General features: G+C 41.2%; 1 protein-coding gene across 1 annotated transcript in view; it reads right to left on the reverse strand.

Moving 5' to 3' along the window:
* Window positions 1-7,818: 7,818 nt before the first annotated feature.
* The window catches only part of lekr1 (Leucine-, glutamate- and lysine-rich protein 1), a 104,618-nt gene continuing 91,562 nt past the window's right edge, over window positions 7,819-20,874 (reverse strand). Inside the window, exons 11-12 of the mRNA XM_085380715.1 lie at window positions 17,317-17,520; window positions 7,819-9,304 (exon numbers count right to left, since the gene is read on the reverse strand). Coding sequence (XP_085236841.1) covers window positions 8,849-9,304; window positions 17,317-17,520 — 660 coding nt within the window. The 3' untranslated portion in view covers window positions 7,819-8,848. The remainder of the gene's footprint in view (window positions 9,305-17,316; window positions 17,521-20,874) is intronic.

The following is a 20,874-nucleotide window of genomic DNA, read 5'->3' on the forward strand; positions in this document are numbered from 1 at the left end:
CCAGTTCGACCTGTTTCAATTCCTTGGAATTGTTTGCCAATTTTGCAAATGATTGTAAGGCCATGTTACTCCTAAATTTCTTTTTTTTTTTTTTTTTTTTTTTTTTTCTTTTTTTTGGGCCTGTCCCGTTTGGCTCTTTTGCCATCAGAATTGTTGTCTAAAGGCAAAGAAAGATGCCCAACGGATTTACTTTACCAAACTGACCATCCCAGCCTTGCCGTAATGGTCCATTTGATTCACCTTTTATTGTTTATTTTATTTTCACTTACTGAATACGGGACAGACTTGACTGGGGGAAAGAAGGGGAGAAAGAAAGAGGGAAAGAGAAACAGCTGAGAAGAGGGACGGGGGAGAAGGGCAAAAGACAAAAACCAACAGAACGGGCAGAGAAAAAAAATGCATATATCAATCACCTGGATCACCTGCTGAGAAAGAAAAAAGAAAGCAAGCAGAAGAGAACAAGAGTAATAGAATAAACAACATCACAATGATATATGGGAATATGACAGTAAATACTAAATGTTAAACATTATTGTGCAGCACATAAGATCAACAGAACACAGTGTGCTTTGAGGTAGGAGCCAAAAAGGGTGTAGTTTGTGGGTGTGATCACCCGTGTGTACACCTGTGAGCATGGACGCGCTTGTTTTTTTGTTTTTTTAAAAGGTTCCTTCATGTAATAATCTGCTAGAGGGTGTGGGGGGGCCACAGCCCCGTCCTCCAGGGCGTGAAGCAGGTGTGGAGGAGATCAAAACTCCAGACATCCAGAGGCCCCCAGAACACAAGAGACCAAGGAAGACCAACAGAGGGGCAGCTGCGCCACTGTCCCGGAAAGAGCTGAGGAGAGTCCCAGATGAGGGGTCACTCAGCAGCCGCGGAGCAGAAGCCAGGGGGAGTTGCAGTGACGCGCCCGTGAGCTCCGCCGGCAGCCAGCTGCGCCTGAGTGACCGAGCCCCAGGCCGAGAGGCCGGGGGCACCCCACCTCCGAAGTGGCCCGAGCGAGCCCCAGGCTCCAGGCCCCGATAAGCGGCCGCCAAGGAGTGAGCCGGTGTGTACCTGGACGCCCATCCCCGGACACAAAGAACCACCAACGCACCGATGTCTGAGGGGGTCCGCCACTGGCAGGGGAAGTGGTGGTAGGGGGAGATAGGCCTCCAAACCTTGGAGGGCCTGAGATGTCCCCAGAGAGGTGGCGCCTGACACCCAACCTGACATATAGACACAGACATACAGGCACACACAGATACAAACATCCATTCCCACCCTCATGCTCTCATATGCACTTACTCCACACTCAACCAACGTGGAGACAGACATAAAGAGACATTGTACACACGATCACACTCCCCAAGCGTACTCTACAAACCGGGTCTAGGTGCCCTCGCCCCTGGAGGGGGGAACTGCACCCAGACCCAGGTGGTGTTTCCCTTTTCCCTGCGGTGGGGGGAGGCAGACCACCCCGACTCCGCAGCAGCAGGAAGGCTCCACACTCCAGACCGCAGTCGGACGGCCAACTCCTCCTCCTAGCCCCCCTGCTCCAGCAGGTCGCAGAGAACGGGGGTGAGAGAAGACTCCAAACCTCCCTCCACCCGCTCATTGTAATGTTGATGCATGTGTGTTCTAAGGTGCATTTAAAACCCAGGAGGGCATGGAGCTACCTGCCAGAGAGCAGCAGGTAAGCGTATGGTCCCTCCTGCTAGCCCTCAATGTCTACATGTATTTAAAATTGAGAGGTGGGCAACGATGCCAGGGGTGGGGTGTACACCCTGATGGTACTTTGGACTCCGTGTATCGTGCCCACCCCCAAGATCCTATATGTATGTGTAATGAGAGTGTGAGTAATGTGAATGTCTAAGTTGTGGGATAAAATTGAGGCAGAGGCAGCCAGAAGGGGACAGAGGGGGGGGGGGGGGGGGGGTAGCCTCCTCTGCACCCTGGTGACATACCCCTACTCCAAGGCCCTGCATGTGTGGGTGGTTGTGGTGGAGCGGGAAGAGGGAGGCAGCTGGAGATGGGGAGGGAAGGAAGGGAGGGGCAAGTGACCCCTCCCTGGGGCCAGCTCCTCCGCTGACCCCAGTAGGCACCCCCATACTCCGCGACCCGCCAGGGAAAGGGGGCCCAGGCCCATCCAGACCGGGCCCAGTGCAGCAGTGCCGCCCGGCCCCACAGAGCCCGGGACAGTCCACCCAACCCCACCACAGAGAAAACTGCACCCACCCCACCATCCACTCATCTTCCAGACTACATAAGACAATAAACACCCAGGCTGAGATCTTCCTCCACCTCTCCTGTATCTCCCCCTCCTGCAGAGGGAGCTCCTGAGGAGAGGAAAGCTCCTGCAAGATGTGACAATCTCCCCCACCAGTTGAAGAGCCCCCCAGGTGGCTCGACGCACCGGCGGCACCCTGCTCCAGGGCTGGGCCCCCATGCACCCACCCGCCCACAACCCCGGCAACACACCAACCAGGACCCAAGCCCCCGAGGCCCAGTCCGGGTCCCAGCCCAGAGACGGAGCGCCCCCAGAACCTCACGCCCATCCCGGACCCACCCAGGGCCAACCAGGCTACCAGGTCAGTAACCCACGTCCGTCAGCACAGACCCTCCCCTAGCCCCGCTGCACGCAGCCGCGAGGAAACAGTCACCGGAGAGCCAACAGAGCCCCTAACCGGACATGACCGCTACCCCGGGTTGAGCCCCCCAAGGAAGATGCCTCCGGGGAACCCCCCGACGCCCTAAGCCTGTCCCTACCCCCACACCAATCACAACAGTGAAGGCGGGACCAAACTATGACCCCCCACCCCCACTAGGTGATGGAGCTGATCAAAGGAGCCCAGAGCAATTGATCTGATGTGGTGGCAGAGGCTGTATCAAGACTAATGTAATCTAATAGATAATTTCTATATTGGTTAGAATTAAGATTATTTTTATTTTTCCAGTTCATGAGGACTGTTTTCTTGGCTATGCATAGGGCAGTGAAAACCATATGGGCGATATTCTTTTCTGAAGTGACATTATCTAAGCTGCCCAACAAACACACTAAGGGGGAAGTTGGAATGTTACATTTCAGACACTTCGATAAGTCTTCACATATCTCGCGCCAAAACTTCTGAACTGGTGGACAGAACCAAAGAGCGTGGATATAATTGTCCAGTGAATTGGTTTGGCAGTGTGAGCAGTTGTTGGTAGACGTAAAGCCCATCTTGAACATCCGATGACCTGTATAGTGCACTCTATGTAATATTTTGTATTGAATTAATTGAAGACTGGGATTTCTAATTAGATGAAAGGTTTTTAAGCAAATCTGAGACCAGAAGTTTAGGTCTAAGTTAACTGATAAATCCGCTTCCCATTTTGCAATAGGAAGTGATATTGATTCATCTGTTTTAGAAAGCATTCTGTATATTTTGGATAGTAATTTGGGGGGTTTAAGAGTAAGAAATTGAACCACACTTGGTGGTGTTTGTAGTTCAACTTGACCCGGTTTAAATTTCTTTTTTACTATGGATTTAATTTGTTGATATTCTAAAAATCTTTTCTTGTTGATCCCATATTGTGTAACTAGTCCGTCAAATGAAATAAATTCTGTTCCTTCTAGTATATATGTTCTAAATATTTGATTCCTTTATCACTCCAATCTGAAAAGTTTATCATATTATTGTTTTGTAATATGTCAGGGTTGTTCCAGATAGGTGTACGTTTGCATGGGATTAATGAAGACGCCGTCAATTTTAGAAACTCCCACCATGCTGTCAGAGAAGAGCTGATGTTGATGCTTTTAAAGCATTCATGTCGTTGGATGTTTGAGCTGATAAATGGTAGGTCTGAGATCTCTAGATTATTGCAGAGTGCTTGTTCTACATCTAGCCAAGGTTCATCTAAGAGGGTGTGTTTTAGCCATCCTGAGATAAACTGAAGCCTGTTGGCTAAGAAGTAGTGCTGAAAGTTAGGCAGTTCTAGTCCTCCTTTATCCTTGGTCTTTTGTAGTGTTTTTAAGCTTATACGTGGGGGTTTATTTTTCCAAAGGAATTTGGACATACATGAATCTAGAGATCTGAACCAATCTTGTGGCGGTTTAGTTGGGATCATTGAGAATAAATAATTTATTTTTGGTAAGACCATCATTTTTATAGCGGCAACCCTTCCCATGAGTGATATGGGTAGACATTTCCATCTAGCCAGATCATCTTCTACCTTCTTTAAAAGTGGGATATGGTTTAATTTAGTTAGATCTGCAAGCTTGGGAGAAACATTAATACCTAAATATTTTATATTTCCCGATTGCAGTGGTGTAGAAGAGGAATTATGGAAGGAGCAATTAATCGGTAGGACTGTAGATTTTGACCAGTTAATTGAGTAATCTGATATTCTTGCAAAAGAGTTTATCAATTCAATCACCCCAGAGATATTGGTTTGTGAATTTTGGAGAAAGAGTAACACATCATCCGCATAAAGGCTGATTTTATGTTCCACGTTCTTGCATTTTATGCCCTTAATTACTGAATTCTGTCTAATTGCTGCTGCTAGTGGTTCAATAAAAATTGCAAATAGTGAAGGGGAGAGTGGGCATCCCTGCCTGGTGCCCCTCAAGAGACAGAAGCTGGAGGATGTCTGGTCATTTGTTCTAACACAAGCTGTTGGGGAATTATATAATATTTTTAACCAGTTTATGAAAGAGGATCCAAAACCAAATTTGTGTAAAGTTGCAAATAGAAATTTCCAGTTAACTCTGTCAAATGCTTTTTCTGCGTCTAAAGAGAATATTGTAGTTTCTAGGTTTTTACTGTATGAGTAGTCTATCAAATTAAGTAATCTACGTGTATTTGTTGATGAGTGCCTACCTTTTATGAAACCAGTTTGGTCAGGATGAATTAAGAGGGGGGTTATTTTCTCCAGTCTCTTTGAGAGAGCTTTGCAGATTATTTTAAGGTCTACATTTATAAGGGATATTGGACGATAGCTTGAGGGATATACAGGGTCTTTGCCTGGTTTTAGCAGGAGATTAATGTTTGCAGAATTCATATTTGATGGAAGTCTGCCCTTTTCTTTAATTTCCAACAACGTTCTGTAGAAAACTGGTGCTAGAATCGACCAGAATTCTTTGTAGAATTCTGCAGGAAAGCCATCTGGACCTGGAGCCTTATTATTGTGCATACTTATCAGGGCTTCCTGGAGTTCACCTGGTGTCAGTGGTGAATCCAGTGCCATTGCTTGAGTGTCCAATAATTTTGGAAGAGTTATGTTGTCCAAAAACTGATCAATTTCTTTTTTAGATGGGTTTATTTGTGGTGAATACAACGTTTTATAGAAATCCCTGAAAATGTTGTTTATTTGTATCGGTTCATATATTGTGTTCCCAGATGAATCTTGAACAGCACATATAGTTGTTTTTTCTTTATTTATTTTTAGCTGGTTTGCTAGAAATTGACCGGATTTATTACCATGTTCATAATTTTGTAGGCGTAGTCTTTGTACTAAGAATTTTGTTTTTTTATCAATTATCTCATTTAATTCTAGTTTTGTTTTGCGTATTTTGTTCAATGTTTCCTGATCTTGGTGGGACGCGTAGGCTTCTTCTAGTGATTTGATGTTTTTTTCTAATTCCTGAATATTTTTGTTTTCTTTTTTCTTTTTATGTGATGAGAAAGAAATTATTTTACCTCTCATCACAGCTTTCCCTGCTTCCCATAGAACAGAAGCTGATGTTTCGGGAGTGTCATTATAGTTCAAATATGAAGTCCACTCTTTTTTAAAATATTTAATAAAGTCTTCATCTTTAAGTAGTGATATATTAAATCTCCAGTTTTTTCTTGGCGTAGTATTATTCTTGTGCATTAGTGTTAAAGATACAGGACCATGATCGCTGACAGCTATAGGGTGAATCTCAGTGTCTGAAATGTCGTTCAGCAGTGAGCTGCTGACCAAAAAATAATCCAGACGAGAGTAGGAGTGATGGACATGTGAGAAAAAAGTATATTCCTTAGTGTTCTCTTTAAAAAAAAAAAAAAAAAAAGAATCGATAAGAGAATCGATAAAGAATCAAATCGTTAAACAGAATTGAAAATGGAATCGGAATCATGAAAATCTTATCAATACCCATCCCTAATGTTGAGGCTGAAGAGGAGGACAGGGACAGGTGCTGCTAGGGCGAGACAGACGTCTTTCACGGAGTCCTTTAGTCCAGCAGGCAGGCAAGGTGTTCAAATAGCGCACAACTTCAGTTTTTTTTATTTCTATATGATGAACTCTGCATTATTAAGTGATAAGAACAAGTAATCTGATGTCCTGTAATCATTATGATGCTATAATTTGAGATACAATAAATACAATAAGTTTTTGTACAAAGTATCGGTATCGGATCAGTATCGTCGATACCACCCTGAATATTACTTGGTATCGGACCGGAAAGAAAATCTGTGGTACCGCACATCACTATCAAATAGTTCCTGGATGTTTAAATATGTGCCGGTAACATACAAGGTTGTTTTTTAACTTCTTAAATTTAAAAATGCATTTTAAACTTCTGTGCTGCTATATCTCTAGCATGGCTAGCATATGTTGCTAACTTTCATAGCTATTGTAAGACTCTGCCCTTCCTGTAAAAAAACAAAAAAGGTCCATTGAAGTGAATGGAGATGGCGCAAGTCTTCCATTCAATGGCTCTGATTTCTTTTAATCATTGACACATTTAAAGGATATTAATGCTTAAAGTTTGCATTATTAGGGGCACGGCCACACTGAGACAGCTAACAGTGTAACAGTTAGCTATGTGCTAGATGTCACATGAGCGAATTCACATCACTGAACTTGTACTCCTGATGGTGTTTGTGGTGTTTTTAATGCAATAATTTGGCTAATAATGGGCTAAAGTCATCACTCTGGTTTTAGCGAGTGAACCAGCATATTGTTCCTATGTTAGTTAGCAGCTGCTAATCAAGCTTGCAACTGTTAGCTGGAAACTTGAATTTCCTCTTTATCGAATTAAAATGTTCCTGTGAGATTAATAATAAAATGTTTGATTTTGCAGATATTTTGTTTTACACTTTTTACACATCATTTACACATAGTCCATGATAATTTGTTGATTAAAAGATTAATTAAATTGTGAATTATCCAGTTTCACCTTAGCAGTTGAGAGCCCACGTGCATGAGAAGTGCTCACAATATTAAAGAGTAAAATTCTACAATTCCATAACAACTGAACAAACTCCATGTGATGAAGGTCATGTGATAAGGCAAGAAGATTTGCGATAAGTGAGTACACAGAGCTTAATCTGGGATTGCTTTGTTAACAACAATTCCAGATCAAGGTCAAGATTCCACTGTGAAGCCTATTTTCTCACTCACACAAGCAGTTATGTATATAAAAAACTAATATAGAACAAAAGAAGAAGAAGAAGAAGAAATGTAGCTCAAATTTGAAGAAGTAAGCCAAGTCTTCCTCTTACACCTAAATGGACAGTACACTATGGACACAATTATACAAGTAAGAACTTTCTGTGACTTAAGGTGAGTGATGGTAGAGTTAGGATATAAATAATCACTCTCTGAAAACTCACACACGGCAAAGTCACAGGCAGTGTATAAAACACACACAAGGCCACACACTGAAACACAGGAAGCCAACACTGTGCTTGTTACAAAGCACAAAAAATGCACTTAAATCACACTAAGAACCAGTATCTTGTTGTTTTTATTATAAGGAAGTCAATAGAATCACCAAAGCTTACAGCAAGTGGAAGCCTCTGAAGTAAGTGACAACCTAATTGAAAAATGCAATTAACCAGTAGCAAATTTATTACTACAATGATGACAGTCAACTTGAGGTAAACTTTCCCCCCTTTACGTGTTGTGGTAAATGTCTTATTAACCCTTCGAAGAACATATGTGCAGGTTTTACTGGCACACAGTCTTTGTTTGAGAACATCCTCTCCACGCCGACAAAGGTTTTTTAGCAGATAAACCATATGTGTGTGTTCTGGCAAACAGGAAATGTTGGCAGGATATAATAATTTTTCCCCCCCACCTTTTTTAAGTGAATGAAGTGCACGTGTGCATTGTCTCGCAGATGGATTGGAAAGAGGGACACGGGGTGAGCGAAGGCTTGTGTGCATGTGTGCCAGTAAGCAGGGAAAATAGTTCCATGCCACAAACACACACACACACACACACACACACACACACACACACACACACACACACACACACACACACACACACACACACACACACACATCTCTCCCATCATGCCAATTTATCCCAAATGTAGGGGAAGAGGAAAAGAGAGGAGGAGGAGGGGATGGAAAGACCTTCCACAGAGTGAATGATGTCAATAACACACAAAGCCTCAGGGGAGAAGGCTGGGTAATTGTTGTTGTGTGCGTGTGTGTGCGTGTGTGTGTGTGTGTGTGTGTGTGTGTTTGTGTGTCTGGGGATGCTTACCATACAGTTTCTTTTGTGTTTGCCTGCCTTTTGTTTGTGTCCACGGGTAGCAAGGGACATGCTGTCATGCTCCTTAAAGCTGTGTGTGTGTGTGTATTTGAGTGTGCGTTGTTTGTGAAATCCTGTGCGTGCCAGTGAGTCTGCGTGAGTCAGGTTGTGAGAAAACAAGTGCATATCTGTTGCTGAGTGTGTGTACTGAGAGTTTACTAGTGTGCAAACAAGGACTCAGGCGCAGTGCCTTATCTGAGTGTGTGTGTGTGCAACTTTTAAAGTAGTCAGTCAGATAATTAGTTTAAAAGAAAAATAAGATGCTATTAAAACGAATGTAAAAAACATAATTAAACTACTATTGATATCTGCTTCGTTCAGTAACTGATTAACACACGTACAGGCCTGTTTGGCTTGCTTTTCAGAGCGTCTCCTTCCTCTCCATCACTAAATTGACCTTACGTTTGACTTCACTCACTGTGTAGCTTGTTTTCAGTTTGGGCAGTGTCACCTCTTTCTGTTTTTCTCCACCTAGCACTCTCCCACTGCTCCAGGACTCCAAATTCCCCAATCCCACTTGTTCTCCACCCGTGCCCTGGCCTCTGCCTTTGTCTGTGCAGGCGGGCGAAGGCCGGAGTCTGCTTGGGGAGGCCAAAGAGCGAGTGAGCGGTGCCCGGGCTTGACCGTGTTTGTGTACATTTTTGTTCCCTGTTGGTGTGTGTCTCTCCAAGTGGTCTGGAAGTGAAAGCTTTAAGGTGTCCTGATGAGATGCCTGGGATCGCAGCCCGAGGAGCTCCTGGCGAGCCTGAGACAGCGCAGCAGTTAGCTCTTCCCTCTCTTGACACTCCCGCCTTACTGTGTCCTCGAGTAACGTTACCTGGATATGAACAAAAAATGAATCGTTCAGAGGATCTCATCAACAACTTTTGTTTTATTTTCAAATAAAGAAGGAACAATTCACCTCTGTTTCAGTTTCTCATGCACACATATTAATATTAACCTATTTTTTATGAGCTAATCAGCTTTGAACCAAGCTTAGCTCAAGTTCAAAGCAGTAGTTCAAAGCTGACTCAGTCATGCAGAGATTTAACAAATAAAATACACTCTGTACTTCATTTGTTAAATCTCTGCATGACTGGCAAAAATGGCTAAATATTTACAGTTTAAAGGAGGGGTTGTGACTGTTTGAGACCATAAATGGCAAATATGGATAAAGTGATTAACCAGGGCCCTGTGCAAGTTTTATTTTTCTGTAAAACATGCTTACTGCATTCACCTCCTCACCAAATATCCCAAGCTGCATTAGGCATCCGGCTTCTACCTGACTAATGTGCAAACTTTTGAGCTATGGTGTGTGTAAATGAGACAAACCAGTGCAAAAATCACCTTTTCACTACACAGGATGCACAACGCACCAGGGCCCCAGGAACAGGAAGTAAAGGGCTGGGTTTAACTCACAGGCAAACATTTAAAAATTAAATAGGCATTCTTTTAAAGCCCTCCATAGCTTTGTCCTAATTTTACACGCATTTCCCACCAATATGGCACATGGCAATAAAGACTGCTTATTGGCTCATTTAATTACAAGCATGTGCCATTTCAATGGTTTGCATCATTATGGCCATCTGCTGTTTGATAACACACACGTGTTGCTTGCAGCCCAAAAATGGTGAAGTGACAAACCTAATCACCAAAATTTAACAGATACTAAAAGGCGGATCTTTGTAAGCAGTCTGTGTGGACTCAAAACAATTAACACCACACAAATCTTACGGCAATCACTCCCACATGCTTTTAGCACAAGAGCGGGGTGATGTATAGACTGCACAGCTTCCATAATGGATTTTTTACACTCTAATTATGAATTTTAAGGCTAAAAAAAGGCTACTTGACTTGCATGAAGAAAATAACACTTTAAAGGTTGAGTGAGGCATCCTTCTTTTTCAGATTTTGCTCTACTGGCCATCTGGTCTGTTTATTTCTCCTTGCAATGTGTTTATATTGTGTTGTTTAGCATGTTAGCATGCACCACATTCACTTTCACTCTTAGATGCAGTGTTTTGTTTGCCCAGTCTACCTTCTCCCCAGGCCTGTGTGTAAGCAGGAATACCACTGTCGCAGACTGGCTGCAAAACAGTGCTTTTATTCCAATATTTACAAAACCAGGGCAGTGCACAGACAGCTAGCTGACTGTGTGGTATTTGGTAGATGTGCAGTTGCTTAAGAGCATTCATACAAGGAATAATAAAAACAGAGACACACTAATATCCACCTAAAGTCTGATAAATTAAGCCATTGGGAGGTATTGATTATAAATTTACATTTGTTTGAAAAAAATTGTTAAATCTTTTACTTGTTTTTGTTACTTTTATCAGTGTGATGAGGTTCATCAGTTTGCTAACAGCACTAAAAACTGAAACAAATGTGAAGAACCGAAATGGGTCAATCAACTACATCTCGGAGCTAGGCTAAGCAAAAATGCGCTGCTCCTGTGTTTGTGTCTGGACTCTTAAATGCTAATGCTTTCACAGGCGTGTCAGATAAAACCGATGATTTAGGCACCCTGAAGATGAATGAATTTAATCCAGAATAAAATGAAATATGTTGCTTTCAGATTTGTCTGAGTAAGCACTGGATGTAAATTTTAAGCCTTTAATATTCTCACTAGCCACACTATACATCAAACACTCACAAAGCCATCATCAAAAAATGCTTTAATGTGAGTTTTGCGTGTGTTTTTAAAGTGTGTGTGTGTGTGTGTGTGTGTGTGCGTGAAACATAAACGCACTTCTTGACTTGAGAATGTGACTGTGAGATTGTCTCTGTGTGTAAATACTGCCCTGGCCCCAGGGTGTACATCCACATCTGCTTCTCAGACAGGCCCATCATGGAGGACATACAGTAAATGCGTGTATACCGGCTTTTCACATTCATATTTTATATATAATTATCTGTCTACAATTGTCAGCATATGTACACGTGTTAACAGATGCCTGTGACACACTTTTCCAGCTTTGCGTGCTGTGTCGCACCTCACGCTATTATTGTGAGAGTGTGTGTGTGTGTGTGTGAAACTGTTTGCACACGTTGGGCCACTTCCTAAGTGTGTGTATGTGAGTCTCCATCCTGTATGTTTATATGCAGCCATGTGTTAGATCATGTAAACGTGCGCGTGTGCGTGTGTGTGATGTCATGCATGCCAGTCTAGCTGCAATAGGGGCTCCTAGTGAGAGCAGGATTACAGGGCTATTAGAAAGAAGTCACACGCAAACTTACAGAGCCCCTGCTTTTAATCTTACACAGTAAACCACATTCCACTGGCAACACACACACACACACACACACTCAAATGCACATAAAATACAGTTTAAGACCCTCATCAGCATATACATACTGTATTTAGTGATGCAGATCTACTGTGGAGTGCATGTTTGCACACGCAACGTTGCATGTGGTGTGTGTTCTCTCTGTTGTGTGACTTCAGTGGTTAGTGGGGGGGGTTAAAGGTTAGCCATTTGATCCCTCAGACACAGTGTGACCTTTCCCTCTTCTCCTGGTCAGCTGCAACAAAGCCACAGACAGACAGGAGGGGGAGGGAGACAAGGAGAGTCCGGGACACAGAAACAGACAACATAAAGGAATAGAGACAGAGTTCAGGGGACGGGCAAGAAAGAAAAAAACAAAGCAAAGCAGCGAGAGGGGAGAGATTCAAGCCGAATAGGAGAAGATTATGCAGTTATTGCTGGCTTGATCTCCATACTGCTCCAGCCACAGAGTGACACGCTAAAGAGGCCACAGCATCTGCAATGCTATTGTTTGAATATCACTTTTTTACAGTTACTAAAGGCTCCACATTATACCCCTTTTTAACCAGTTAATGCAAGTACCACATGTCCCCAGAGTGTGTATGTTTCAGCTTAGAATAACACACAGCTCATTATTTCTTCCACGCCTGCACAGTTTTGAGCTCGGTTTCAGCATGTGCAACTTTAAATCAAACTGGAGCTGCAGCTACACCCGCCTCTTTCAGAAAGAGGTCTGTGCAGAGCAACAGAAACAGAAATAGAATAAATAAAAGCATGTGATGCAATGTAACGCTTAATAAAAATAAAAATGTAACTTCTAACAAGCTTTTAGACTTTGTGGTTCAGGTAATTATGGACACTGCACTAAAATAATTTTGCCATTTGGATTTTTTCTTCTTCTTCTCCTTCTTCTTCAGGACAGTATGTCCTTAGAAATGAAAAACTGAATCATGGCTGTACTAATGAATTATGAGCATGTATTCTCCCTCTTAACCTGCCAAACTCACCTCCAGAATACACTGGAGAACCACAAGAACCAAAGTTAGTCCCTCTTTGTCTGATTTTTCTGCTGTTGGTGCATATGTTTATGACTTTTTTTGCTGAACCTCAATAAACTGCTTTAATAAGGAAGCTGAATCGACAATGGACAGGCTTAGTTCATCACATTCTGGACCTGACGTGACTGCTGGTGAGAGGTCATTTGAAGGAAGTTGCCAAGACGCTGCAACAGTATCTGACCAACGAAATGGCATAATGACATAACAAGTTCATAGTCGAAATCCAGTGACCATTTTTCATAGAGGAAAGGGCGGTGAAAGCTCGCATTTGAATAGGAAAGATAATCTAGAAGCGTTATACTGATTGATCTTCTCTAACTACAGTCACAGCGCAGTCAAATATGGTGACAAAGAACAGAAAGGCGGGGTGGTGATGGGGGGAGAAGCCGCTGTGCTGAAGGTCCATGAATGACATTAAAAGAGCATGTCAGCTGTGAAATTGGCATCAGGACACCTTGAATTGGCTTAACCTATTTGGACGGGCGCTTCGAACGGGAGACCGCTGATGAGACGGTGGGCGGACAGAAAGGGGGAGGGTCGTTAGAGGGCTGACAGATTGTAGCGATACAAAGCTCAGCTGCATGACTGAGACAGTCATGCAGAGGAAACCAAGGTGATTAAGCAGTGATGAGAAGAAGATGACTTGACTATAACGACCTTTGTAGATTAGGGATGGCTCGTCTCCTCTGATGAGTCTTCTGTGAGTTTTGCTTTTACTTTCAAGTTCAAACTGAACATTTCTTTTAACAGAAACAACTTAAAAAATACACAAAGATTTTGCCTGTGATGCTTTTATGTGGCTGTGTACAGTTCAAATAAAAATGCAACATAAATGATCCTAAAGCACTTTTTCTTCATAATTTAATATTTCACTGTTGCTTAAACTATTGCAGCTCATATAGTGGGATGTCTTCACAATGTGTTTCAACTGAAGATTAAACATTTAAAGCTGGACTTACCTTGGACAGAGACTTTTTAAAATAATTTTGGTTTTGTACATTACAATGAATTTTAAATGAAACAACTCAGATGTAGCTTTAATTCAGTGTGTTAAGCAAAAAGATTGAATAAAACTTTCAGAAACTAAAGCATTTTTTTAACGCAATACCGTCATTTCAGGGGAACAAAAGTACTTGGACAAATTAAATAACTGAAAATAAAGTGTTTATTTCTAATACTTGGTTGAAAACCCTTTGCTGGCAATGACAGCCTGAAGTCTTGAACTCATGGACATCACAACGTGTTGGGTTTCCTCCTTTTTAATGCTCTGCCAGGCCTTCACTGCAGCGGCTTTCAGTTGCTGTTTGTTTGTTGGCCTTTCTGTCCAAAGTTTTAACAAGTGAAATGCATGCTTAGTTGGGTTAAGATCAGGTGACTGACTTGGCCATACAAGAATACAACCTCTTTGCTTAAAACTCCTGGGTTGCTTTGGCTGTATATTTTGTGTCATTGTCCATCTGTATTATGAAACACTGTCCAATCTGACTGCATTTAGCTGGACTTGAGCAGACAGTATGTCTCTGAACACCTCAGAATTCATTCGGCTGCTTCTGTCCTGTGTCACATCATCAATAAACACTAGTGTCCCAGTGCCACTGGCAGCCATGCACAACCAGGCCATCACACTGCCTCCGCGGTTTTACAGATGATGTGGTATGCTTTGGATCACGAGCTGTTCCACGCATTCTCCATACTGTTTTCTTACTTCACTCTGGTAGAGGTTGACAGTTCAAAGACCGATCTAGCCTTTTTATTCTTGAGGCTTATGAGTGGCTTGCAGATTATAGTGAACCCTCTGTATTTACGTTCATTCAGTCTCCACTTTATGGTAGACTTGGATAATGATACGCCTACGTCCTGGAGAGTGTTGTTCACCTGGCTGGCTGTTGTAAAGAAGTTTCTCATCACCATATAAATGATTCTGCAATCATCCATCACTGTTGTCTTCTGTGGACGTCCAGGTTTTTTTTGCATTGCTGAGTTCACCAGTGCTTGCTTGCTTGCTTTCTTTCTTTCTTTCTTTCTTTCTTTCTTTCTTTCTTTCTTTCTTTCTTTCTTTCTTTCTTTCTTTCTTTCTTTCTTTCTTTCTTTCTTTCTCAGGATGTACCAAACTGTAGATTTTGCCACTACTATTATTGTAGCAATTTCTCAGATCTTTTTTTTTCTGTTTTTGCAGCTTAAGGATAGCTTTTAGCTCCTTTGACTGCACGTTGTCTGTTCAAAGCAAAATGTTCCTGATGAAAGCACGACACCTCAAATCAAGCCCAGGTCTTTTATCTGCTCAATTGATAGTGATACAATGAAGGAATTGCCCACAGCTGTCCATGAAATAGCCTTTGAATCAATTACCTTTTGGTCCCTTTAAAAAGTGACACATGTTAAGGAGCTGAAACTCCTAAACCCTTGATCTAATTTAAATATGGATGCAGTCAAAGGAAAGCTGAGAGTCTAGTAATTATGTCCATGTCCAATATATAACTATAATTGGAATAGATTTCAGTAAACTATGTTTAGTTAGGTCCAAATATATAAGGACCTAAATGTAAATACTAACTGTGGCTCTAATTACTTCTAGTAATGTGAAAGGACAGAAAATTCCCCCGTTTCTGGTTCTTTTTTTGGTTGTTCCACTTTAATTTGGAGAATTGTATTCGTCTGTTGGTTTACTTCTGCCCTTTGCTCGATATTTCTGCTTTTTACATGCTGCCTGTGTTCAATTAGCCAGTCAGTCTCTTCAGTATATACACAAACCACTGTTCACTTTACAGTTGCCAGAACTTGTACTTTACACAGCGTAGCTTTCCAGACATTTCCCAGATTGTATTCCCTTTTTCATTTTCTTTTTCTTTTTAACTTCCCTGTGTTCCTGCTTGGTTTCTTCATCGCTTACTTTTACACCGTTTTTTTGGACTCTCTTTTGCCTCCCCCTTTGTCTCTGTGTGTATGACCTTTGTCTGAAATAAAACTTTAGGGTTCTGGATTTTATCTCTGGCCGGCTCGCCACAAATGATTTAAAAGTTCTTACATACCTGGTACACATTTTAATTACAGGCTTCTGAAACTAAATTTCCAAAAAGCATATTGCCAAAGCAATATTAAAGAAAAGCACTCTGAGAGCACAAACTTTAACCAAGGCAGCTAAATCTCTGGGCAGCATTTACTTTTAAGGGAACTGTGGTGTATTATGGATTCATTTAGTTTTCTTTGTTCTTTTCAAACTTAATTTAAAAAGTTTGTTGTGCATTAAAAATCAGATAAGGGCAGCATGACAGATGTTTACTTTGATTACACATTCGTTGTGTAGGAGTAGGTAATGGATAATAAGCATTGATTTGTAAATAACTAGACATGAATAACACGAACTTGTTATATAATATTACACTGCAGTATATTTCTGGAGTGTAAAATTGAGGTCAGAGGTCAGCTATAATGTGATATTTAGAATACCCATGTAACAGTATCATTTCCTAAATGTTGCCAATACAAAATAAGGCAGCAGATTTTTAAAAGTATGAAAATTTGACCTTATTTGACCTTGAAGAAGAGGTCAGAGGTCAAGAAACATAATTTTAAAAATCTCTATATGGCTTTATTATCACTTTGACCATCAGATCGATCTATGAACCTTGGAGGTCAGATATCAAATATTTTAAATCTGTATACATTACTATCTATGACAATATAGACCACACTGTAAGAATCAATGTTATTGTCAATTTTGGCCAGTAAATCATGAAGTTGACCTTTAAGACCTTGGTGGATTCAGGCCAAATTTTGGTGGACTATTAACAGGACCCCACCCCCACTCACTCAGAACTCTCAGCTATGGTGTTTACAGACAGAAAAGAATAACACACAGATACCAAAGCTACCAAAAACATATAAAAAATAAAGTCACACACACACACACACACACACACACACACACACACACACACACACACACACACACACACACACACACACACACACACACAGAATGTTTGGCAAAGTCAAGCTCATCACTACAGGAAGCTCTCTTTCCTGTCCCGTCTTTGTTCTTGTTCATAAAGTTTGCTCCCGCGCTATCGTTCATTCATTCCCTCAAACACGTGCACACACTGGCCTTCTTTTATTCATTCCTCCATTTGAACTTTTTATATGCACGCCCCATCCTGCTTCCTCTTTGCGCCGCTTCCATCTCTTTATGTGCTGCTTCGCAATTTAATTCGACTCCATTTTGAAACGTACTGGCACAGAAATCCAACACTGCGCGCTCTGCTGCCAAAGCAAATATGAACTCTGTCTGTCTCTCGCTTCTCTCGCTCTCTCTTCATCTTAAACTTTCTCGCTCACTGCCTCTGGCTGTGATCAAGCTAACGTAAATATGCGCCCTGTGTGAATAGGGATTGCACACGAACAAGTGAAGCTAAGGCAAATGTCTTTGTTTGCAAATGCACACTTTCTGTTTTAAATTCACCTGAAGAACAAAAAAACTGAGAAACCTTCCACGGTTCCACCCATGGTTAGACAAACCATGCGCACACCTCTTCCTGTAGTTCAGCATTCTTCTCAGTCATTAGCTTTATCGCTGCTTTAGCCTGGACCAGATTCGCCATCGCCTGTCGGTGTATCTCCTCCTCTTTTCTCCTCCTCTCCTCATATTGGGTTCTCCTCTTGTCCTCCCTGCTCCTCCACTCTTGCTGCAGTACCTCTTGCAGTTCCCGCAGTTTCATTTCACTCTTCTCCAACTGCAAAAGAAGACATGTTTTAATCCATGAATAAAAACAGTTACTTATAGTAAACAAAAGACTGTTTAAACAGGACAGGACGGTTTTGAGATGTGGATCTCTTTAAATGATGCTGTCTGGCATTTTGTGGATTTCAAACGGACTCATTAAAATGTCTTTCAGGGACTACGGGGAAATCGAGGTGACATAAAAATGCAAAAGCTTCAAGCGTTTCTGCTTCATATATTGGGGACAACATGTTTTCTTTGACCTCGTCTAGACTTTGTTCCAGAAGTGGGCAGGAAGGGAATTAGCAGTGACAGACACAGTAGGAGCTGAAGGGCTTGAGGGGGGAATTTAGCATTTTACTACACTGGGCATATTCACTGCTTGTCAAATTTGTGATCTTGACACTGGTTTGTGTTTTGCTTTCTCTTTTATTGTTGTCTCCTACCATCAGCAGTTTAAATGTGGGCGGATATATATTTTGGGTGTGGGAAACCTGCTAACCCGCACGTCATCATCTACTGTTATCACATATCCAACATCTGGATTTAAAATCTGACACAGAAAATCAACAGAATCTTTCCAACATTAACAGTCAGGTATCAAGCTTTATATGGAAAATTAAAAAAAAAAAGTCCAATGCTACATAGAGGTTGGAATTGGATTTTTGATACTTTTTCTAAAATATGTGGACAAGCAATACATCCATCTCCATAAATTTCACTGTCCGGCGTGCAGGGCCGGCCCGTGGCATTGGCCGTATAGGCAAATACTAAGGGCGCCGTCCATCAGGGGGCGCCACGCCAGTGCCACAAATGTTGAGAAAAAAAAAAGTTGGTACTATTATTTCTAAATACAAAAAATAATCCCACGTTAATTAAAATGCAAAGTAAAGCTTATTTAATAGAAATATTATTTGTTACAACATTACGCCCCCCCCCTCCCCGCACGGTGCGCCCCCTCCCTTCCCGTATCATGGTTCCTTTTGGACGTCACCACATCAAAAAATCAACACAAGATGTCAAAACGGCCAAAACTGTCAGGTGCCCAGGGAAGAAAAAAGAGAAAAGAAGAGGAGGAGAAACGAGAAAAAGACAGAGGTAGGTAACGTTAGCCTACATGAAATTATTTGTCTGAATGTGATAGTAACCTAAAATTTTAGCATTAAGCTAATGTTACATGATTCGCTAATTGCTAATCAATAAATAGCTAATTAACTGTTTTAACGTCAGTTAATATTGTGGAGGGGGCTAAATTGTTATGGAAAATAATAATGTAACGTTAGGTAATTACAGTACTCCCACCTTTCCCACCATTCCTCATTTGTATTCATCTTTTAAGCAGGTGTTTTTTGTTTACATTGTTATTGCCTTCTTGTTAGCTAACGTTTACCCTGCAGGTAATAGTCACTTTTCCACCCCTGTATATATTATAGTTGTAAGCCTAGTTGTTAAAGTGCACATCATTAATGTTAATTAAGCAATATCACATGAGAGGGAATGCTGTTTTTTAATATGAGCACTGCTGTGATTCGGTCAAAGATAATCATAACATAACATTCTCATATGATATTATACTGTTACTTTGCATTCTGCTATTCAGCATTTCACTGTAATGATGACAATAAATTGAATCTAATCTAATTTGCATAAGAGTTAACATCATACATATATCTCTTTGGTTTTTCATTTATATTATATCATTTCATTTTATTCCTGGAATCATATGTTTTTATTATTAGACTTTAATACTCAGTGGTGTCACATACTCCTCTCTTCAGATGCACTGTTGAAGTTTCTAAATCCCACCCCTGGGCCATCTACCACATCTACCGCTGCTGCCTCCACTTCAGCAGCACAACCCACCAGTGATGTAGCATCAGCAGCACAACCCACCAGTGATGCTGGTTTATTTAATATCTTGTTTTGTGCAGTGCCTTATTTATATTGTATTTTTAATTTATTTTATCCAACTTGTTGACACGTTTTATTGTGTTTATGTATGTAAAATTTATTGTATTTCATATATTCATTTTTTATTTTTTGTATTCATTTATTTATTCATATATTTTTTTATCTTGTTAATTATTCTGATTGTGAATTTGCTTTCTTTAAGTAAAAAAAAAAAGGTCAAAGACAAAGCTATTCGGTTTCTTGTGAGTACATACACGACACTGCCGATGTAGGGGGGCGCCACCGAAAATCTTGCCTAGGGCGCCAGATTGGTTAGGGCCGGGCCTGCCGGCGTGGTACAGATGGTATTAATTGAGGGCCACCAGGAAGGGAAAAAAAGGGAGAGGTAACACAACAGGTGAGTGTTCTGCAGTCAATCACCTATAACAACCATCGCAAAAGTAAATCAACGTCACAATGAAGAAAACTCATGTTTTCAAAGACTAACTGAGACTTGCATGAAAATGACATGCAAGCTGTGGCATGAACTGAAGCGAGCTATTCAATGAAGACGTCCTACAAGCTATTAAGGAACTGATACAGTCCCAATACAGAAATGGTTTAAGACTCTTTATTTTTACTCGTTATTGTTATGCAAGCCTCATAAATAGCTAGAGGAACTTCTACAAGTTCCCAAATTTAGTGGTTAATTTGCTTCTTTTCAGCCCACACTAGAAAAAAGTTACCACTATTTTGAAACATTAGTTTAGTCACACTGTTACTATAACTTGACTAGATTAAGAATTAATTACTAATTAATGCACAAATGTCTGCAAATATTTTCTTCAAATTTTTGCAGTCAATTAAGGCCATGTCAAAAAGAAAGTACACCATCTTTCTAAGGTTTTACATAAGCTATCAGGTCCTTAAAATTAGGTAAATTTAAATACAAAACCTCAGACAACAACACATGATCTATTACACCACATCAGTATTTATTTACAAAAATAAGACAAAATTCAGAAGCACTGTGTGAAAAACGAAGTATACCCTTAATTCTTTTCATGATTTACAGCCTGAGTCACACAGGCCTAGAGACCTTGGTAAACAAAAACCATATTCTCAGATTGTTTGTAAGTGTTTACCAGCAGTTGCTGTGAAATCAATTGCAAAAGCCTCATCCTCAAAGGCCTAGAGATCAGTCAGTGACAAGCTGATGAGTGGTTGTTGGACGTTCCCGGCAGTCACTAGGTAAAATTGGTTGCAAAGAGGTAAATACCACTGCACTGAAAACATTCTTGCAATTACCAGCAGCTTACTGCACTCGCCCAAAGTTTGCGCAGGAGAGTGTCTGCTAATACTCGCCAACTACTGACCAAGCAGTCATTCACTTTCAAAGTAAAAGTTGTGCCTTAAATCTGCAAACAACAAATTTCAAAAGGCACACCTTTTACTTTAAAGGCCAAGTTTCTCTGTT

Source organism: Rhamphochromis longiceps, linkage group LG14 (assembly GCF_057381845.1).
Source record: "Rhamphochromis longiceps isolate RC_006_pf linkage group LG14, R_longiceps_female_GT1.1, whole genome shotgun sequence".
NCBI classification, from domain to species: Eukaryota; Metazoa; Chordata; class Actinopteri; order Cichliformes; family Cichlidae; genus Rhamphochromis; species Rhamphochromis longiceps.